The 23,157-nt window shown below is 42.6% G+C and overlaps 1 protein-coding gene and 1 long non-coding RNA gene across 8 annotated transcripts in view; one reads left to right on the top strand and one right to left on the bottom strand.

Moving 5' to 3' along the window:
* LOC149979544 (uncharacterized) overlaps window positions 1-23,157 on the bottom strand; it is a 1,100,972-nt gene that overhangs the window by 229,543 nt on the left and 848,272 nt on the right. The window lies entirely within an intron of this gene.
* Window positions 804-23,157, top strand: part of drosha (drosha ribonuclease III) — a 148,952-nt gene continuing 126,598 nt past the window's right edge. For 2 of the 7 annotated variants that reach the window (XM_036935298.2, XM_090189110.1), the window contains exons 1-15: window positions 973-1,079; window positions 1,970-2,930; window positions 3,262-3,330; window positions 3,811-4,150; window positions 4,461-4,602; window positions 5,165-5,337; window positions 6,069-6,149; window positions 6,281-6,367; window positions 10,359-10,445; window positions 11,857-11,928; window positions 13,231-13,312; window positions 16,996-17,070; window positions 17,419-17,588; window positions 17,961-18,085; window positions 20,369-20,468. In XM_036935298.2, coding sequence (XP_036791193.2) covers window positions 1,972-2,930; window positions 3,262-3,330; window positions 3,811-4,150; window positions 4,461-4,602; window positions 5,165-5,337; window positions 6,069-6,149; window positions 6,281-6,367; window positions 10,359-10,445; window positions 11,857-11,928; window positions 13,231-13,312; window positions 16,996-17,070; window positions 17,419-17,588; window positions 17,961-18,085; window positions 20,369-20,468 — 2,562 coding nt within the window. In that variant the 5' untranslated portion in view covers window positions 973-1,079; window positions 1,970-1,971. Of the gene's footprint in view, window positions 1,260-1,969; window positions 2,931-3,261; window positions 3,331-3,810; window positions 4,151-4,460; window positions 4,636-5,164; window positions 5,338-6,068; window positions 6,150-6,280; window positions 6,368-10,358; window positions 10,446-11,856; window positions 11,929-13,230; window positions 13,313-16,995; window positions 17,071-17,418; window positions 17,589-17,960; window positions 18,086-20,368; window positions 20,469-23,157 lie in introns of all 7 variants that reach the window. The other 5 variants (XM_090189111.1, XM_090189109.1, XM_036935297.2 and 2 more) reach the window with 4 other exon arrangements.

Below are 23,157 nucleotides of genomic sequence, written 5' to 3'. Positions count from 1 at the left end.
GTTTGCAATAAAGTATTTTCATAAGTTATTTACATAGATGTCATTTCCACCACACCTTATCATTTCCACCACAACCATATTTTTGAGGTAAATTAATATATTATGTATATTTTACATTGATTGATTTGCTTTAGATAGGGAAATCATATGGTTGTTATCTTAATCTCACAAAGGTTAAATAAGCGTTTTCAGCTGTCACAAAGTCAAGTTTATACATTCAGGCGTCATGTTGAATTATTAATATTAGGAAAACCTTCAAAATCACTTAAAATAATATTCAATACAAGTTAATGTACAAATGTATAAGAAATGTGTTATAAATTAATTGTATATTTCATTTAGAACTAAAATGTATGTTTAATGACGTGATGGAAATTACATTTGTCTATTGCTGTCTGAGAAAAATATTTAAATTCCTGATTAGTACGATCACAGCCATTATCAGATATTGTTTCTAGACAAATCAAAGACAATTATAACACTGCTAAAATTGTGTTTCAATACGTTTTAATTTCTGAAAGCTTGCAGGGCCAAAGTGCCTGAATTTGCAGAATCACCTAGATACAGATTTCGCGTCAACCAGTCACTCAATCAATAACTTTTTTATATAAGAACATAATTTCTGCCCATGCTGCTGTTGACTGTTGCCAGTTAGCCAGCATAATCTAGCTATCTGGGAACTAAGAGCTCGTCAGGACGACTGTCACTCGAGTCTCAGCTCCGCGACATTTGTCTTCAATTTGGGCACCAGGGGTGTCCTTGCTCATGGCTAGAAGGGGTGCAGCTTTTGTAAAATAGAAGTCAGATTTGTCTTTTCGTAGCATAATAAGACAATTTACGCAGCAAGTTGGGAGAATTAACGTAGAAGGTTAGGAAAATTAGGTTAAGGTTACGGAAAGGGTTAGGTAAAATGCCAAATATTTCAACTTTGAAGTTTATTTGACAAAAGCTGGATCCCTTCTAGCCATGATCCGTGTGCCTTGGGTCATGCGTGTCCATCTTCTTTAGCATTCCGACTGGAAACACAGATGCTTGCACGCACAGCAAAACCTTTCAGCAAAACCCATTCAACCAACAAGGTATTTGCAACAAGTACATGAATAGAAGTCATGTTTATGTGTCATTTATAAAAAAATATCTTTATCTCCCTTGACTAGCTAAAGGTTATATGTTTCAAGAGCACTCCATGCCATTCAGTTATTGATGCGCTTCAGTTTGATATCAGGCTCCGTGTAGCTAGTAAGCTATCAAATCTAAAGGTAATGTTAGATAACGTAGCTAGCTTCTCTTGAAGGCTTTCATTGGATTCAGCTAGCTAATTAGCAAACGATAGCTAGTTTGTTTGTTTATGTTTAATACATACAGCTAGCTAGCTAGCCTCCCATTTAGCTATTGTCATTATGACTTGCTAATTTGTGTGCACTGTAAACTTAGCTAGCTAACTAGCTATCCATCCTCTTTGCTTATTTGTATAACTAGTTAGCTGTTCGCTTGCCATCGTTTGTTGTTCAACTGTAGCCGAAAGGACATGCTAGCTAACTTCTTAAAAAAGCTACGTTACTCACCGTTTACTGTAGCAAGCTAGCTACTTTTGAGCTAACGTTCGCCACAGTACAATGGTGTCAGTACTGGCTGACTTGATTGCTAATTCATTACAGACTTTGGACAACAGCATAACTAACCACATACCTTAAGCTAATGACGTCTATCCAATACAGTTACTTGTACAGTTACTTGTTAGTACAATTATATTTGACTGTGGTTTATGTCCACAGATAATCGAGTGTTGATTCAGATGGTCTGTGCTGTGTAATCATGCTGTGCATGGTGACACTTAACTTTGGTCCAAGGTGTTAGTGTGTCAAGGTGTTAGTGTGGCTTGCTGAAGCACACTAACACCCTGGACCATAGCTGGTGACACTGTGCACATTGGTGATTATTTAAACATGTTGTTCCTGTTGTCCTGTAGGTATGTCTTTCCATCAGGGTCGAGGAGGTGGAGGCTGCCCCAGAGGAAGAGCCCCCCCAGGTCAACATGGGGGTCAACACGGCTCCCACCAAAACTACCGGCCCACCAACCTAGGACCCCCACCTCCCCAGCCGCCAATGCCCCCCTACCACTACGACCCCCAGGCCCAGCACAGCTCCTCTCACAGCTATGGTGGCCAAGGAAACAGTGGTGGGGGTGGTTACATCACTGCACACTCAGACTACATGTCATACCCCCCTCCAGTGCCCACTCAGGGGGGTATGACGGCCAGTCCCCTCAGCCAGTGCCCCGTACGCCCCCCCTTCCCCAACCCCAACCCCCAGAGCCACCCCAACTTCCCCCCTCCTCCTCTCGCCGGCAACACCTCTGGAAGCTCCATATCTGGGTCTCCCGTGTCAGCTCAGAGTGCTTACCACTACATGATGCCCTCCGTACCCCCTCCACCTTTCCCTCACCCCCCCGGCATGCCTCCTACCATGCCTCCACAGTCCATGAGCTACCATCAACCCCCCTACTCCATGAACTACTCCCATCCTCCATTCCCTCCTCTGCCCAACTTTAGCCCAGGGAACTACGGCTCCCACCAGGGTCCCAGCTCCTTCAAGCCAGACCATGGGGGCTTCAGGCACAGTCCTCATGGAGGAGGAGAGCAGCAGTATAAGGCTGAGAAGCAACAGCAAATGGACGACAGGAGTCAGAGGTCGCCGGAGAGAGGCAGAGGGGGTCGCCATGACGACCTCCGGCAGCAGAAGGGTGGCTATGCTTACGGCAGTCGTGGTGGTGGCGACAGACACAAGATGGACTTCCCCATGAACCAGAGAGGGAAGGATCGAGGCAGGAGTCCGGACAGACGCAGGCCGGAGGGAGGGAGACATCGGTCAGAGTACGAACAGCGTGGGAGGACTCCTCCTACCCGTCACCGGAGTCGAGAACGCAGCAGGTATGTGTTGGTCCCATACCCAACGTATAATGTCCTCATTTACATTTTGGTAATTTAGCACAGTGTTTCTCAAACACGGTCCTGGGGCCCCCCTGGGTGCACGTTTTGGTTTTTGATTTCAGCTGTGTAGTTCTAGGACAAAAAACAAAATGTGCATGGGTGGCTAGTTGGGAAACCCTGATTTAGCAGACACTCGTGTTCAGTGGACTCATGTTATGCGTTACTGTGTTTGCTTTAATGCAATGCTTTCAATACCAGATCTGGATCTGTATGTTGTACGTTCTAAGGGAAGTGTGTGTCTGTCTATGTGTGCGGGTATGTGTATTCTCAGGGAGAGGCATCGCCACAGAGACAGTCGGAGGTCTCAGTCACCTGACCGACACAGGAAGCGACCTAGAAGGTAATGGATGCTCACGTTTACTTAATTAAAAAAAATATATTAATAATTATTTAATTTTACCTTTAATCTGTGTCTGCTTGCATGTATATACACCTAGGGCTATATTCAATATGTATTGCTGAAGCGTTACGGATTGCACAATATACATTTTATGATAATTCTGGATTGAGCATACATATATATATATGCATCAACAAATACAACTTTGAAGATTGAATGCAGTCTCCGCAAACGTGGTAACATTGCCTTTAAATTTCAATCATGCTGTAACGCTGTACTTTCATGATACGGATCGAATAGATCCCCTAGTTATAATACTGAACCCGGAAAGTACTTAGCTTGTCTTTGATTTCAATTATGTGCACACAATGTAACTATTTACACAGTAGGAGCAGAGATGGATGTCTCTACTCTCTCTCCTTTGCTTTGTTTCCCAATGTGACCATTACCCACTCCATTTATGTGTGTCTCTCCCTGCAGTCGGTCAGGCAGCAGAGAGAGGAAGCGTGGTCGTTGGGAGGAGGAGAGGGACCGGAGGTCCGACGGACCGGGGATGAGCAGAGACAGAGAGCGCAGCTATACCTCCGCCAGGAGCCGAGACACAGAGCCTGAAGTCTCCATAGATAGAGACCGGGAGAGAGAGATGGAGAGAGGCGAGAGGGAGAGGGAGAGAGGCGAGAGGGAGAGAGGCGAGAGGGAGAGAGGCGAGAGGGAGAAAGGGGAGGGAGATGAGAGAGAGGAGGATGAGTTGCTGAAGCCTGCGTGGATCCGCTGTACCCATGCTGAGAACTACTACTCCAGCGATCCCATGGATCAAGTGGTAGGAGGCTTATGCTGGCTTTTCTTTGCTGACTTTGTTAGTTTGACACAAACAGGTTAATTCTGTATGAAAATGTAACCAAATTTCACATTTTCCTGTTACAGTATGCACCAAAAATGTATTTGGAAAATGTCTGAGGATACAACACCATATGAACACTTATATCTCTGATAATCATTGAGGCATTTACAAATGCTCTGATCTGTCAGTGATTTGTACCACCACAACTTTCTACTGTCTTTCAACCAATTGCTAAAATTTCTCAATACTGCCTTTTGAAACTCTGTGTGACCCTGTTTTGTTGCTGTAGGGTGATTCTACGGTGGTGGGGACCAGTAAGCTGAGGGACCTGTACGAACGCTTCGAGGAAGAGCTGGTCAAGAGACAGGAGCGTGCTCAGTCGGCCCGGCCCAAATGGGACCCCCCCAAGACCAAGCTAGATGAGGAGCCCGGTACTGTATTGATATCAGATAGTATCCCCAAAGGTATTTCAACTCTAACACTGGTTATGTAACGGTGGAATGTGAAAATGACAGTTGTGTTGAATGAAGTAAAGAAATACTGTCAAACCTGCTTTATAAACTGTGTAGAACTTGCCATGTCTGAGATTGATTTAATGTGATTAGGAATGACTTCAGCCCTGTCCGACAACTAGGAGAGTTAAAAAGAGAGCGTGATTAGCTACAACATTTAGTGCACTAAGATTGACACAGTGTTCAGGCTTGTCAACCTGTTTTCAGTAGCAATTACTGTCTTTGCTGTGAGTTCAGACCTCTCGTATGTGGACTAGCCACCGACAGTGCAAAAAAGGAAGTGAAACCCTGTGCACAGGAGTGTGTCTACATATGTCCAGGTGTTGGTTTTTGCAGGAACAACTAGTATTAAAAAACAAGTGTAAAAACCATACACCAGAGTAGACAGGTGACCAAAAGTCGGTGTTGTGGTGGTTGTGTTGAGACCTCTCTCTGTGCACTAGCCACTGACAGTGTCCTGGTTGTTGTGTGTCTGTTCCAGAGGAGTGCCACAGTCACAGCAGCAGTGAGTCAGACTGCGAGTCTGACGGGGGAGGCAGTACCTGCTCCAGCAGCTCTGACTCTGACGTGTTTGACGTGATCGCTGAGATCAAGAGGAAGAAGGCCCATCCAGACCGTCTGCATGACGAGCTGTGGTACAACGACCCAGGACAGGTCAGAACCTCCTGCACTTGATTAATTGATTTAATGTCTGATTAATCGAGGAGATGTGGTAGATTGACCCTTGTAGTAATAATTAAGAAACTAATCAAATGTTCATTCAAAAAATCTAGTTTCATAGTGCAGGATGCCTTTTCGATCATAATGAATAGGGGTACACAGAGGGACCAGATCGTAGATCACCACTCCTACTCTGAGCATTATGAGTACAGGTTTTTACTTAACATGGTCTATCACAGCCTGCTTCTCCAACTCTGGTCCTGAAGAGCTTGGGTTGTGCAGTGTTTAATTCAAGCCCTGCAGTACCACACCTGATTTAAATGCAAGCCTGGAATGAAAACCTGTACACCCAGTTGAAGAATCTTAGTCTAAAACTAATAGTTAGTGTTGGAAGAGACCATATTCCTCCAAAATACTTGTAATGGCGTTTTATTTGAAACCTTTTTAAACAATGCCCATGACAGGGTAACTATGGTTTTAAATTATGTGGTGTTGGAAACAAACATTGCAGATGTACGAATGCACATCATTTAATCCTGTATCTGTTTTATTGCAAACGTGTTTTATAATAAGTGTATTTTAAGTGATTCATTCTGTTTTGGTGACATCTTTTGCCTGCTGTCAAAATATCACCTCTTGTGTTTGTGTACTACACACATTCCACAACTCCCTTCGGTTTGGAGGAGTGTTCATAGTGGTTATGGCTGTCCTGTGTGTGTGTACAGATGAACGATGGGCCGTTGTGTAAGTGCAGTGCCAAGTCCAGACGCACAGGGATACGCCACAGCATCTACCCTGGAGAGGAGGTAAACACACACACACACACACACAACCTACTCTCTTCTAAAATATCTTGCATTGATTCACACTAAAATACTAAACGATAGATATTGTACTATTAAACATTAGTACAAAGACTCTCTCTCTCGCTCTCCAGTCGGTGAAGGAATGTCGTCCGATGAACAACAACTCTGGGAAGCTCTACCACTACAGAATCACTGTGTCTCCACCTACTAACTTCCTGGTATGAATACATCTGTCTCGCTCTCAATCTTGATCCCTCTCACAGTTCTGAGTTTTTTGTCCTGAACACATGACCTTACCTTGAGTTTGTAGTTTGTCCTGGTAAGGTGACGTAGTCGTGGAAAAAACGTTATGCCCTACAATGGTTCCTCCTTTAAAAGTTGCGAGCTTATGCCGCGGTACTTAGAGGTAATTTGTGGTTTAGTACGGTACCCAGCGTCACCACTTCATTGCTCCAAACCAGCACAAGGGGGAGTTAGAGCACTGATTATGCTTTTAGGTTCTACTGTGTCTCTGACAATAAATGGGTTACATAAACCTAAATAGAAACTGATAATTGTGCACAACTTCAGTATTACTTACTAAAAATTGTTACACTAAGGTTTTTATTATTTTATTTTGTTAGCAAAAATAATCCTCTTACTGTAGTACTGTAGGCCACTCCCGACCAGGCATGTTGTACAGTGCCTGAGTGGTGCAACGGTCTAAGACACTGCATAGCAATGCAAGCTGTGTTGCTACAGATGCTGGTTCAATACCCATGCGGTCTTTGACTGGGAGACCCATGAGATGACTGTAGGTTTTTGGTTTCTCTCCCGCTAAATAATTTTAAATAACAAACTGGCTTTATTTATAAATTAGTAACAATGTCTCACCCCATGTTAAAGAATGGCCTTTTTATTGCTTATTTTATGTTATTTGAAATCAAAATCAATTTTTAAGGGGCATTGCACTAATAATGGCTGGAAACGTTCCTGCTGTTCTGTTCTTAGTGCCAGTTTGCACGTTCAAACTAAAACGATGTGACTAATAATGGCATCTTTATACTTTCATTAATAAAATAATGATAAAAATACTCTTTCAAAATGCCATTGTTTTTTTTGTTATGGATCCATAACGAATTACTATGGGAATAAATATCAGTGAATTACAGAAATATTGGTACAAAGTTGTCTAATGAAGGTAAACAAATTGTTTCTTACTGGAAAATACTCTTTCAAACACACGTTCATGTTGTACAGCGCATTATGGCTATTAGCAGGGCTATGTTTTGGCCTTTATGGGCGGTGCACAATTGGCCCAGCGTTTCTCTCCCTCTAAAAACGGAAATAAATGTTTTGACTTTCACAAATATTATTTTGGCCTTTATTCAGATAACAATCGCTCTCTTTTGTTTTTTTGAAAATGAAATAACCTCCAAAATATTATTATATATATATATAGTCAAGTTGATGGCACAGTCGTTTAGCCAGCGCCTACATAAAGCTGAGTGAATCGCTCATTCATGGCTTTGGATCAAAATAAGTACCAACATTTTTCTGATAGTCTTTAATAAAGAAATGTTTTGCTTATCCTGACCTGGACACGATATACAGTATTATAATAGCCCATTATGGGCAATTAGCAGGACAATGTACCTTTACCAACACCTCTCTGTATTTTGATAATTTGTGGATGGGTGCGTCGGAGTCGAAAATGCGTTGCTACAGATGCAGGTTCGATACCCGTGCTGGCCGCCAGACCCATCAGGTGGCTTTTGGTTTTCATTTAGAAACCTCCAATCCTCCATATGTAATTATTGGCGGAGAGTCACATCATATTTTTCGATCTACTGTAGGCCTACTGTAGACAACATGAGTCTCACTAGTGTTGAGTAATGTGCTGTTAAAAGTGGTGTAGGTCTTATCTATTTTAAGAGCATATTGATCTATTAGTTCAACTATTTTAGCACTGTTTTGCGCTGCTCTTAGACAAGCATGGGGACTGGTCTTGATAAATCAATGAGATGTTTATTTTTACCTAATCTCCATTTGGGTATTGGTTAGACTGGAATTAAATAATTAGGGTGCATAAAGGTTATGCTCTTAATGTAACCTTATTTAACTAGGCAAGTCAGTTAAGAACAAATTCATTTTTACAAGGATAGCCTACTCCTTCCTCCCGTCGGGGAATTGAACCCCGATCTCCCGCGTGCCCGCATGACATTGGGATTCTTTAGCTAAATAGCCCAGTGCTGTACAGCCGCCCGTCACGTTGTATGGCGCCATATTTTCCGTTCCATCCTAACGGAAACCCAGAGGGTTTTTCGTTTTTTTTTTGGAATAGAAACTCCATAATATTAATCAAATGAATTAAGCAAGTACCAATCAAAAGTTTGGACACATCTACTCATTCCAGGATTTTTCTTTATTTTCACTATTTTCTACATTGTAGAATAATAGTGAAGACAACACAACTATGAAATAACACACATGGAATCAGTTAAGAACAATTTCTTATTTACAAGGACAGCCTACTCCTTCCTCGCGTTGGGGAATTAAACCCCGGTCTCCCGCGTGCCCGCATTCTCTAGTACAGCCATTATTGAAGGTACTTGACGTCACCGAGAAAATCTGGACATGGCCTGCTCTCCCTTATGTAAGGAATTAGGCACTTTCTCATGTTTACTACAGTATATCTTGTAGGCTATGTTTACTTGTCAGACTGAACAGTAGCCTCATAAACAAATGCAGGTGGCTTATATCCTCTAAATACTTTATTATCCAAATGTAAAAGCATATACTGTACAGTACTGTATTTCTTCATCAGCATCTTTGTGCTTTCTATAAAAATACTCTTTCAAAATGCAGATGTTGATTTTGTTTATGGATCCATAACGAATGACTATGGGAATAAATATCACTGAATTACAGAAATATTGAAACGAAGTTGTCTAATGAAGTCATACAAGTTGTTGCTTACTGGAAAATACTTTTTCAACACACATGGTTATGTTGTACAGCATCATTATGGCTATTAGCAGGGCTATGTTTTGTCCTTTATAAAAATTGTTTTGGCCTTTTTTCAGATTACAATCGCTCACTGTCATTTTCTTTTTAAAGGAAATAATCTTCAAAATATAATTTTATTTATTTATATATATATATATATATATATATATATATATGAACATTTTAGTTTCTCCATGTCTCAGAGCAGCGCGAAACGGTGCGGAAATAGACGTCCACAGCGGGAAGGAATATATATAGCGTTTCGCGCTGCTCTGAGACATGGAGAAACTAAAATGTTCATGTATATTAAGATATATGTGTTGACTGAGTATGAGCAGGTGATGTCTGCTAAATAATCAAGTTAGGTTTCTCCAGAAATAAACCATTTTAAATAACTGGCTTTATTTGCAAATTTAGTGAGAATGTCTCACCCCATGTTCAAGAAATGCCATTTTCTCGCTCACTCTAGGTTAAATCTCCAAAATAACATTACTTTTTAAACAAAACGATTATTATTAATTAATTTATGTTATAAATGCCCCTTATATTCTCACAGATCCTAACGGAAAATGCCCCTTAGATACTCATTTAGAATCCTCCAATCCTCTAAATGTAATTCTTCGGCAGAGAGCCACGTCATTGAAAAAAATATATGTAGATACACTGTAGGCCTACCATAGGTGAAATGAGTATTGGTTACACTACAATTAGGGTTTGGAAATGTTATCTCCCTCAGATATTAATTTAGAATCCTCCAATCCTCTTATACTGTAGCCTACTCCCAACCGTCACGTTGTTCAGCGGAATATTTTCCATTCCATCCTAACGTAAACCGAGGGTTTTGTTTTTCAAATTTCTCGGCATCGAAACACCATAATATTAATCAAATTAAGCTACATTTCTTAAGATCAATCCCATGTACTATGTTACTACAAAAAATGTTTTAAATTCTCTAGTAATGCCAATATGGGAGAATATCAAATGCTTCTCCAAGTTGCCCTCTGGTGGTCAAACTAGCGCTAACTGGCATTAATGTAAAAAATATCTGACAAATAAATAAAGTGCCACAGAATGCTGCAGCAGCCCACAAGGGGTGCTGGAGTATGACCAAACTTTTAAAGGAGGAACCACTGTAGCTGGACCCAAAAACCATGACCATAGATTTCTCTTAAAGTTACATCAGACTTCATCCTGACATTTTTTGGTGTGTGTTGTTCCCAGACAGACAGGCCTACGGTTATCGAGTACGATGACCATGAGTACCTGTTCGAAGGCTTCTCCCTCTTCTCCCACATGCCTCTCACTAACGTAAGCACCATGCAATGATCCATCCTGCCATCATACCCTCTGCTCTCTTTGATCTTTCTCTCTTGATTACTATTTTAAATGTTTTTATTTAACCTTTATTTAACAAGGCCTGTTTTAAAGTATATGCATAGCTCAACACACAGCTCTTCTGTTGCCTTTCCTTTCTCCCTCGTGTCCTCCGATGGGACAACCTGTGCCGCGTCAGCTGCCTGTGTGTCCTGCGTAATATGAATATTCTGTCCGTCCCTACAGGCAGGTTTATAAAGCAAAGCATCCATTAATAATTCAGAGCCAGCGGCCAGCTTAAAAAAAACCCAGCAACTTAAAATCTGCATTTCGCGTCGGTCCTCTCCTTTGTTCCAGAGTCAACCTCAGACAAAATTAGTCTGTTTCCTAAATGGCACCCTATGGACCCTGGTCAGGGTACCATTTGGGAAGCACTCTACTTTCCTTTTCGGCCACACTGCTGATGGCGACCTTGGGTTTTAAGTCCACTACCTCCCTCTCTACTTTTAAAGGCCCATCAGTAACTGTCAAATATAACAGCGGTTGGGACTTTAAAGGCCTCATACGTATCGACAGAGGATCCCTCTTTAGCAGAGGTTTTCAAAATTGAGGCGCGCCACCCCAGGGGGGCTTCAGAGTTTCAGGGGAAGGCATGAAAGGCAAGCCAAGTTGAACTGTATTAGGTTCTTTCATATACATTTTTGTCCCAAAAGGATGGCAAATCGATGGCAGACAAGGCCTAGCTGAATAAGGCAGTGATTGAGAGAGTTGTGTGTTTGAATATTTGTGTGTGTTTAAATAATGACGCGAAATGCGCATATTCGGTCAATAGTTCCAATTTGAAAAGAATTTGGCGAGAATTAAACCCAGATTACCACGGGATAATTTAAACAACCCCTTGAAAAACCTTTCATTACAGAGGGTCTGGGGATTAGAGACTCCAGAACGCAGCGATATTAGCCCCTGCTAGTTAGCTAGAGGGGTGGGCACCACTGCATGATATACGGTGGGCCAGGTTAATCCTCCAAAATGGACTCCCGTTCAGACAACAAAGAGCATGTAACTGGGAGATTAAACATGGAAGAGCAGGCTTATCTCCTTAAAGAGATTGGAGTCACTTAACGTTCAAAAGCCGTGGGTAAAGAGTTACCGCGTGTGGGTTGTTTGTGTTCGGTATGTGTGTGTTGGGTGTGTGTTCTGTGTGTGTTTGGTGTCCAGTGTGTGCACATTACTGTGTGTGTTTGTGTTACTCTGTCAGTGTGTGTGTGATTTTGGGCCGCTGCTTATGGAGATGAGGTTTTAATGAGTTTTCTTGAAAAGCTGTAACCTCTGTCTAACATCATGGTAATGAGTGTTCCTCTACTCTCCCCCCCCCCCCCCCCCCCCTTCTCTTTCATCATCCCAGATTCCATTGTGCAGAGTGATTCGTTTCAACATAGATTACACCATTCACTTTATTGAAGAGATGACACCAGAGGTCAGTAAAGCCCCTCTTTCTCTCTCCCCTCTCAGTTCAAAGGGCTTTATTGGTATGGGAAACATATATGTTTGCCAAAGCAAGTGAAATAGATAATAAACAAAAGTGAACTAAATAATAAATAAATTCACATTAAACATTACACTCTTAAAAGTTCCAAAGGAATAGAGACATTTCAAATGTCATATGGCTATGTACAATATTGTAACGATGTGCAAATAGTTAGAGGTGGAAAAAGGACTCCATTGCCCTACTTGAGTAAAAGTAAAGATACCTTAATAGAAAATGACTAAAGTAAAAGTGAAGGTATCCCAGTAAAATAGTACTTGAGTAAAAGTATCTGGTTTTAATGTACTTAAGTACAGTGGTGGGAAAAAGTAATCAGCTCTCATACTTGAGTAAAAGTAAATGCTGAAATTCCTTATATTAAGCAAACATGAAGGCACGATTTCATTTATTATTGTTATTTTTTATTTATTTTTGACAGCCCAACACTCAGACATAATTTACAAACTAAGCATTTGTGTTTAGTGAGTTTTCAGATTGTAACTAGTACTTTTGAGTGTCAGGGAAAATGTATGGATTAAAAAGTCCATTATTTTCTTTAGGAATGTAGTAAAGTAAAAGTTGACACTCCAACACTCAGACATAATTTACAAACTAAGCATTTGTGTTTAGTGTGTCTGCCAGATCAGAGGCAGTAGGGATGACTAGGGATGCTCTCTCAAACATTTTCCTGTACTGCTAAGCTTTCAGATTGTAACTAGTACTTTTGAGTGTCAGGGAAAATGTATGGATTAAAAAGTCCATTATTTTCTTTAGGAATGTAGTAAAGTAAAAGTTGTCAAAAATACAAATAGTAAAGTACAGATTCCTGCCCCCCAAAAAACTTTAGTACTTCTATTGTATTTTTACTTAGGTACTTTACACCACTGGTTTAAAGTACAACAGTTTTTCACTGTCTACCGTTTTCTTGTGGCAATAGATCACAAAATAGTATCAACATTTGATTTGTTTTCAAATTGTTTGGGGTCTCTCGCAATTGCTTTATCCACTGTAATTGGAGTTAAAAGGCTGTTGTTCTTCTGGTTAGCCCCCCCCCCCCCCCCGCAGTCTTCTCACCCAAGGCCGTAAAGAAGTAGAGGTTGTTTTTAACCTACACCAGCTGAATGGCCTGATAAGGAGAACTAGATTTGGCTATCAGGTTATATATATATATATATATATATATATATATATATATATATATATATATATATGAGAGAGATAAATAACCCTTTGTTTCCCTATTTCCATGTTCAGAACTACTGTGTGAAAGGACTGGAGCTGTTCTCTTCCTACCTATTCCAGGATATACTGGAGCTCTATGACTGGAACCTCACAGGTGAACAACACACCATACTACCCACTAGCTCCTACCCATTACCTCCTATCCCCCAGCCCCTATACCTAGGCACTAGGGGAAAGGCACCTGTACTCCCTGTTCACCCATGACCGCTTGGCCGCGCACTTCTCCAACTCAATCATTGTTTGCCACGGCCTCATTGTTTGTCCGCTACCGCCTGTTTCCGCATTCTAGTACAGGTGCATCAAATCTGGGACCAAGAGTCCATCAGACTGTTAAATAGTGTGTGTATATGTATGTGTGTGTATGTGTGTGTATATATATATATATATATATATATATATATATATATATATATATATATATATATATATATATATATATATACATACACGTTGAGACTGGTGTTTTGCGGGTACTATTTAATGAAGCTGCCAGTTGAGGATTTGTGAGGCATCTGTTTCTCAAACTAGACACTCTAATGTACTTGTCCCCTTGCTCAGTTGTGCACCGGGGCCTCCCACTCTTTCTATTCTGGTTTGAGCCAGTTAGCATTGTTCTGTGAAGGGAGTAGTACACAGCGTTGTACCAGATCTTTAGTTTCTTGACATTTTCTCACAAGGAATAGCCTTCATTTCTCAGAACAAGAATAGACTGACGAGTTCTTAGTCTGAGATAGTTCTTTGTTTCTGGCCATTTTGAGCCTGTAATCGAACCCACAAATGCTGATTGCTCCAGATACTCAACTAGTCTAAAGAAGGCCAGTTTTATTGCTTTTTTAATCAGAACAACATTGTTCAGCTTTGCTAACATAATTGCATTAGGGTTTTCTAATGATCAGTTAGCCTTTTTAAAATGATTAACTTGGATTAGCTAACACAATGTGCCATTGGAACACAGGAGTGATGGTTGCTGATAATGGGACTCAATCAATCAGACTCTGTACACCTATGTAGATATTCCATAAAAAATCTGCAGTTTCCTGCTACAATAGTCATTTACAACATTAACAATGTCTACACTGTATTTCTGATCAAATTAATGCTATTTTGGTTAAGGGCGCTGTACTGCAGCGCCAGTTATCAGAGTCCCTGGGTTCGCGCCCAGGCTCTGTCGTAACCGGCCGCGACCGGGAGGTCCGTGGGGCGACGCACAATTGGCCTAGCGTCGCCCGGGTTAGGGAGGGCTTGGTCGGTAGGGATGTCCTTGTCTCATCGCGCACCAGCGACTCCTGTAGCGGGCTGGGCGCAGTGTGCGCTAACCAAGGTGGCCAGGTGCACGGTGTTTCCTCCGGCGCATTGGTGCGGCTGGCTTCCGGGTTGGATGCGTGCTGTGTTAAGAAGCAGTGCGGCTTGGTTGGGTTGTGTATCGGAGGACGCATGACTTTCAACCTTCGTCTCTCCCGAGCCCGTACGGGAGTTGTAGCGATGAGACAAGATAGTAGCTACTACAACAATTGGATACCATGAAAATTGGGGAGAAAAAGGGGTAAAATTTTTAAAAAAATAATAAAAAATGAATGCTATTTTAATGCACAGAAAATGTGCTTTTCTTTCAAAGACAAGGACATTTCTAAGTGACCCCAAACTTTTGAACGGTAGTGTGTATATATTGTTTCCAGAGGCAGTTTGGAACTTGGTAGTGTGAATGGCAACCGAGGACAGGTGATTTTTACGCATTTCAGCACTCGGCGATCCCGTCCTGTGCGCTTGTGTGGCATACCACTTTGCGGCTCAGCCATGGTTGCTCCTAGACATTTCCACTTTACAAATACAGCACTTACAATTGACCGGGGAAGATCTAGCAGGGCAGAAATTTGACAAACTGACTTTTTGGAAAGGTGGCAATCCTATGTTGGTGCCACGTTAAGTCACTGAGCTCTTCAGTATGGCCATTCTACTGCCGTCGTTTGTCCTATGGAGATTGCATGGCTGTGTGCTCAATTTTATACACCTGTCAGCAATGGGTGTGGCTGAAATAGTCAAAGGGTGGTGTCCATGTACTTTTGTGTATATATACACTACTCGTCAAAAGTTATAGAACACCTACTCATTGAAGAGTTTTTCTTTATTTTTACTATTTTCTACATTGTAGAATAATAGTGAAGACATCAAAACTATGAAATAGCACATGGAATCATGTAGTAACCAAAAAAAGTGTTCAACAAACATTTGAGTTTCTTCGAAAAGCCACCCTTTGCCTTGATGACTCTTGGCATTTTCTCGACCAGCAGCATACCACCCTGCATACCACTGCTGGCTTGCTTCTGAAGCTAAGCAGGGTTGGTCCTGGTCAGTTCCTGGATGGGAGACCAGATGCTGCTGGAAGTGGTGTTGGAGTGCCAGTAGGAGGCACTCTTTCCTCTGGTCTAAAAAAAATATCCTAATACCCTACACTGCCCTGTGTAGGGTGCTGTCTTTCAGATGTCCTGACTCTCATTAAAGGTCATTAAAGATCCCATGGCACTTATCGTAAGAGTAGGGGTGTTAACCCCGGTGTCCTGGCAAAATTCACAATTTGGCCCTCAAACCATCATGGTCACCTAATAATCCCCAGTTTAAAATTGGCTCATTAATCCCCCTCCTCTCCCCTGTAACTATTCCCCAGGTCGTTGCTGCAAATGAGAACGTGTTCTCAGTCAACTTACCTGGTAAAATAATGGAAAAATAAACCAGCTTCATGAGGTAGTCTACTGGAATGCATTTCAATTGCCTTATTTTTGAGTTATTTTGTGAAATGTATTTCCTCAATGCATTTGAGCCAATCAGTTGCGTTTTGACAAGGTAGGGGGTTAAACAGAAGGTAGCACTATTTGGTAAAAGACCAAGTTCATATTATGGCAAGGACAGCTCAAATAAGAAAAGAGAAACTACAGTGCATCAGTACTTTAAGACATGAAGGTCAGTCAATAAGGAACATTTCAGTCGCAAAAACCATCAAGCGATATGATGAAACTGTCCCTATGAGGACCGCCACAGGAAAGGAAGACCCAGAGTTACCTCTGCTGCAGAGGATAAGTTTATTAGAGTTTCCAGCCCCGGCAATGACCCAACACACCTCCAGGCTGTGTGAGGGCTATTTGACCAAGAAGGAGAGTGATGGAGTGCTGCATCAGATGACCTGGCCTCCACAATCCCCCGACCTCAACCCAATTGAGATGGTTTGTGATAAGTCAGACCGCAGAGTGGAGGAAAAGCAGCCAACAAGTGCTCAGCATATGTGGGAACTCCTTTAAGACTGTTGGAAAAGCATTCCAGGTGAAGCTGGTTGAGAGAATGCCAAGAGTGTGCAAAGCTGTCATCGAGGCAAAGGGTGGCTACTTTGAAGAATCTAAAATATATTTGGAGTTGTTTAACACTTTTTTTGGTTACTACATGATTCCATATGTGTTCTTTCATAGTTTTAATGTCTTTACTAAAATTCTACAATGTTGAAAATAGTAAAAATAAAGAAAAAGCCTTCTAAAACTTTTGACCGGTAGTGTATATTCCGGACTCTGACACTGCTTGTTTTGTATATATTTCTTTATTTAAATTTTTTTGTGTTTCAATTTGTGTGTATTGTTAGGTGTACTGTACTGTTGGAGCTTGAAACATAATCATTTCGATGCACCTGCGATAACATCTGCAAAATGTGTATACGACCAAATAAAATTAGATTTCTAGACTAAAGGTGTAAACGGTTCATCTTATTTTCAGTATCTTTATTGTTTCCCCACGCAGGTCCAGAGTGGGACAACCAATCTCCTGGATGTCAGAAGTTCCACTTCATGCCTCGCTTTGTCCGCTTCTTACCTGGTGAGACTGTCCCTTCTTCAGAAATCTCTCTCTCTCTCTCTGCTGGAGAATGTTGGTACTGCATGCTGTTGTTTGTACTTTGTGTGCATGAGTGTGTGTGTGTGTACACATGAGTTGTCCTCTTAATGCGTTGAGATTCAGATCTATGGATTTTCCGTGTATCTGTCCATGCAAACATTTTGTAAATGGAGATCAATCAGTTTTGCATGAGTGTCTAGACCTGATTGCGTATTTGACCGTGTGTGTGTCTTGTATGTTCTCTGTGTTTCTGTCTGTCGGTCTTGTTTCTTTGTGTGTATGTGTTTATCTGTGTATCTCATGATCTCTGTGTTTGTCCCTCCCTGTTAGACGGTGGTAAGGAGGTGCTCTCCATGCACCAGGTTCTCCTCTACCTCCTGCGGAGCTCCAAGCCTCTGGTCCCTGAGGAGGAGATAGCTGACATGCTGCAGTGGGAGGAACTGAAGTGGCAGAAGTACGCAGAGGAGTGCAAGGGCATGATCGTCACCAACCCTGGCATGGTGAGAGAGGATAAGAGCACTTTCATGGACTGTATTCAAAATGGCACCCTATTCCATAAAGTGCAACAGGATCCATAGGGTGTGTGCCTGTGATTGATAGAGTGCTAGATTGGCAGGGTTTGCCCTTTTGAGTGCACATTTCCATGAATTTACATGCTCTTTTTGTAACATAACACAACAATGTACTTACCAAAGTCTGATAGGATCTGAGTCTGTGTGTCAAGCGTCTCCGAGTAGGAGTGCTGGTGTAGGATCAGTTTAGCTTTTTAGACTATAATAAATACGATTTGTATGGACAGATCCTAGATCATTACTCTGAGACACTTTATCCATATGTTCCCTGGTCTCAAAGTCTTTGTGTTGTTGTTTCAGAAGCCTAGCTCTGTGCGTATTGACCAGCTGGACAGAGAGCAGTTCAATCCAGAGGTCATCACCTTCCCCATCATCGTCCACTTCGGGATCCGGCCCGCCCAGCTCAGCTACGCTGGAGACCCCCAGTAAGATCCTCCCTGTAACCCACAAACCCCAACCCCACCCCCTCACCATCCAGGATCTCTTCCCACCACCTATTGCCCAGCTCCGCTACGCCAGAGGCCCCCTCCCCGTAACTCGCCAACCACCCAGGACCTATACTACACTCCCCCCTGCCTCTGATCCTCCCCGCCCACAAACACTACTGTATACTCCCCCTCCCTCAAGACACACTCCTTTCCCTCCCTTCTCCCCCGTTCCCCACACTGCTTATTCAAAGCATCTCTCACAGGACGGTTGATGGTGGCACTCTTCTGTGTTGAGAGGGGGAATGTCGGAGAGCGAGTGGGAGAGAAAGATTGGCGTGACATTTTCAAATGCGTTGTCACGGGGTCCTAAGGTTCCACCGGGCGCTGTCGCCGTGGGAACGGCACGGTTTGTCTCGTGAATAGTAATGACACACACACACAGACACACACACACACACACACACACACACACACACACACACACACACACACACACAGAGGAGTAGAGGGAATACTGTACTGTGCCTGTGCATAATTACCAAAAGCTTACTGTATATTAAATTATCCTCTGCTATCGTCTCCGAAGTGTAGAGAAAGCAACAATAACAACCAAAACAAAGCGCCAATCACAAGTGAAACTCTTCGACTAGTTTCTCTTTTTTGTCTGTGTCTCTTATCTGTGTCCTGTGACAGTGTTCCTGTCAGATACTTTAAGAAGATTAGGGGCCCATCCCGAATGGCACCCTATTCACTTTATAGTGCACTACTTTTGACTTGAGCCCGGGTCAAAAGTAGTGCACTATGAAGGGAATAGATGCCGATGATGAGGGATAGAAGGCTTTATAGGTAAACAGGAGAGATCTTCTCATTATGAATCCCTGCCAGTATTGTGTATCTGCTCAGGTCTGTGTCATTTGAGTGATGTTAGTCACCTTTTCATAATGTTAGGGATGTCCGACCTTCAGTCTGTCTCTGTGCTCTCTTGCTGTGGTCACACACGTGCGCACACTCCCCTCAAACCTCGAAGCCGCAGACGACAAATTTATGGGCGGATGGGGACATCATTAACGACAGTTGGCTTTAATTGCATTGATGGCAATGCCACAGAGAGGAGAGTGAGTGGGGGAGAGAGGAAAAGAGAGGACACGGCTGCATATCTTAAGCTGTCCCTTCCTGTTTCCTTGCCTTAGAAAATAATGTTTTGGGTCGTTCTAACCACAGTATCTCTATGGAGGGACTGATAGAGGGAGTGAAAGAAAAAGAGAGCGAAAGAGGAGTTAGAAGCAGAAGGTGGGGAACGAGTGTAAACGAGAGAGCGACGGCAGGCATGCAGCATATGTTAATGAAAGAGTTTGTGGCAGACACACACCAGCCTGTGGCACCCTGAGAGCACAGAATGGATCTTCTGAAAGGTCATGTGAGCGGGTTGGGGAGGGAGGCCTCCCAGGCTGCAGCTTCACCCTGCCCTCCTCTTCTCTGCCGCGGCCCCCGGCTGCCGACCGTACAAACACACGCCGTTAGGCCAGTGGTGAGCCGGTAATCACGGCGGTAAAGCCGACTCTGACTCAGTCTCCCTCTGCACCGTTCACTAATGAAGTCGCCGTATTAAAACTCCCTAATTATAATTCCTCTCATCTCCAGTCCTCTCTACTGCATGTTTCTCTCTCTCTCTCTCTCTCTTTCTCTCTCTCCCTGTCCAGCCGGCCGCTACTCATATAATTGAATAATTTCGTCTATAAATGAGGAAAGAGCCTTAATGGAGAGAAGCGGTCAGAGATGGGCAGTCACAGTTCGTCTCCCTCAGTCTCGTTACTAGAGTCAGTCCATCTGAGGAGGTTTTTCAATGGTCCATCATTATCACCTATCCCACAACAGTGTCCTTTTCAAAAGCAAACTAAGACCAAAACCTAATATAATAGATTGTTATTGTGGCATTTGGAGAGACTTCCCTTCCCTTGCCACACACACACACATGTAACTGCAGCACTTTACAGAAGAGTGAACAGTGAGTGTCTTACAACTAGTCTTACAACAACCAACCAGCGCTTATAAACTGTTTTATCTGTAATGCCTGGGTGGGTGAAAGTGGCCTCACCGGCCTCTCTGGTCTGAAACAGGAGGCTTACAGAAGAGTCATCCCAGTCCACAACACACACACACACAGAGCAGACTAATGGAGTAATGTCTGGAGGCTACTGTTAAATGATGTTTAATAATGGTCGGTGCTGTTGAAATATTGATGTGTTGTTCTGAGCCTCAGCTTGACTTCTGCCCCCCCAGGTACCAGAAGCTGTGGAAGAGCTATGTGAAACTACGCCACCTGCTGGCTAACAGCCCCAAGGTCAAGCAGATAGACAAGCAGAAGCTAACACAGAGGGAGGTGGGTACCACACACTACAGTACATCTCCCTGGCCTCATTATATTTAAGTATGACTCATGCCAGCTTCATGCAATTGTAATTTCACAGGAGCGTGAGGCTGAAACGTGTGCTAGTGTAATTACCAGAACCATCTAACACCAGATTGTAACCGTGTGCTGAGGTCCTGATCTCTTGATGCCCCATTCACTGTATGGGTCCCAAATGGCAAACCTATCCCCTAAATAGTGCATTACTTTTGACCAGAGCCATATGGGCCCTGGGGATATCTAGTGTAGAGGTCGACCGATTAATCGGAATGGCCGATTTAATTAGGGCCGATTTCAAGTTTTCATAACAATCGGTAATCGGCATTTTTGGACACCGATCATAGCCGATTGCATTGCACTCCACGAAGAGACTGCATGGCAGGCTGTTATGTGAGTGCAGCAAGGAGCCAAGGTAAGGTGCTAGCTAGCATTAAACATATCTTATAAAAAACAATCAATCTTAACATAATCACTAGTTAACTACACATGGTTGATGATATTACTAGTTTATCTAGCTTGTCCTGCGTTGAATATAATCGATGCGGTGCCTGTTAATTTATCATAATCATTTGAGCCAGGCGGCCCAAACTGCTGATAATTGATCAGCAGTTTGGGCCGCCTGGCTCGTTGCGAACTGTGTGAAGACCATTTCTTCCTCACAAAGACAGCCAACTTTGCCAAATGGGGGATGATTTAACAAAAGCGCATTTGCGAAAAAAGCATAAGCGTTGCACGAATGTACCCAACCATAAACATCAATGCCTTTCTTAAAATCAATACACAGTAGTATATATTTTTAAACCTGCATATTTAGTTAAAATAAATTCATGTTAGCAGGCAATATTAAACTAGGAGAATTGTGTCACTTCTCTTGCGTTCATTTCACGCAGAGTCAGGGTATATGCAACAGTTTGGACTGCATGGCTTGTTGCGAACTAATTAGCCAGAATTTTACGAAATTATGACACAACATTGAAGGTTGTGCAATTCCATTTAGAGTTATGGATGCAACCCATTAGATAAAATACGGAACGGTTCCATATTTCCTTGAAAGAATAAACATTTCATTTTCTATATGATAGTGTCTGGATTTGACCATATTAATGACCTAAGGCATCATATTTCTGTGTTATTATGTATATAATTAAGTCTATGATTTGATATTTGATAGAGCAGTCTGACTGAGCGGGGGTAGGCAGCAGCAAGCTCGTAAGCATTCATTCAAACAGCACTTTCGTGCGTTTGCCAGCAGCTCTTCGCAATGCTTCAAGCATTGCGCTGTTTATGACTTCAAGCCTATCAACTCCCGAGATTAGATTGGTGTAACCGATGTGAAACGGCTAGCTAGTTAGCGGGGTGCGCGCTAATAGCGTTTCAAACGTCACTCGCTCTGAGACTTGAAGTGGTTGTTCCCCTTGCTCTGCAAGGGCCGCCGATTTTGTGGAGCAATGGGTAATGCTGCTTCAAGGGTGGCTGTTGTCAATGTGTTCCTGGTTCGAGCCAGGAAGAGGCGAGGAGAGGGACGAAAGCTATACGGTTACACTGGCAATACTAAAGTGCCTATAAGAACATCCAATAGTTAAAGGTATATGAAATACAAATGGTATAGAGAGAAATAGTCCTATAATAACCTCAACCTAAAACTTCTGACCTGGGAATATTGAAGACTCATGTTAAAAGGAACCACCAGCTTTCATCTTTTTTTTTTTTAAATCGGCCGATTTATCGTTATCGGCTTTTTTTTTGGTCCTCCAATAATCGGTATCGGCGTTGAAAAATCATAATCGGTCGACCTCTAATCTAGTGCTCTGTGGAGGGAATAGGTTGCCATTTAAGGCTGCAACCACTGTCTGTCTATAGCTTCGTTTCATCTACAGTATATGTAATTTGTCTCCGCTTGCTCCTATTGCCTTTGTTGAGCTGTGTGTTATTTTCTAAAGTAGCTGCTGTCGAGGCTGGTGAAGCTCCAGCTCAGACTGTGTGTCTGTTTGTGTGTCTGTGTCTTAAGCGCACAGTCAATTAATCCTGTTTTCAAGGTAGCACTGGCTAGGTGCTCCGGCAGCGTCGCTTACAGTTACTGATATTCCCACTGTCAACCTATAGAGCAATTAGTTCACCACACACATACACCAGGCCATCCCATTTCCAAGGGTCCGCTATTTCAGCGAGTCTTCACCCACCCATGACAATACAGCAACACTTCTATTATCCCCAACCCCCTGGGAACTTCATTAGGGGTGTGAGTGTCTGTGAGTGTTTGTGTATCACTTGTTCATCCACAGTTCTGGTACACGTTCATCTGTTTTTTTTGTGCTGAATAGTGTAAAATGAACGCTGCGACCAAACCAGAGCCCTTAAATTGGGGAAAGAAGCTTTTCATCTCAACAGAGAAGATACGTTGGTTGGTGCTCTAGATGGGTGACTGCCTGTATGGCCCTTTCTCACTGTAACGTATGCATCCCAAAGGGCGCCCTATTTCCTACATGGTGCACTTCTCTTGACCAGAGACCCCAATTGCACCCTTTTCCCTATGAAGTGCACTACTTTTGACCATAGCCATATGCATTGCACAACACGGGGAATAGGGTGCCCTAGGAGCCCTGTTCAAAAGTAGTGCACTATATAAGAAATAGGTGACTTTGGGATGCACTGCAGGGTCAGT

This window comes from Oncorhynchus mykiss, chromosome 11 (genome assembly GCF_057628025.1).
Source record: "Oncorhynchus mykiss isolate SJ-2025 chromosome 11, ASM5762802v1, whole genome shotgun sequence".
In the NCBI taxonomy this organism is placed as follows: Eukaryota; Metazoa; Chordata; class Actinopteri; order Salmoniformes; family Salmonidae; genus Oncorhynchus; species Oncorhynchus mykiss.
The sequence above is the reverse complement of the archived record's forward strand: the minus strand, read 5'-3'. Positions and strand labels throughout refer to the sequence as shown.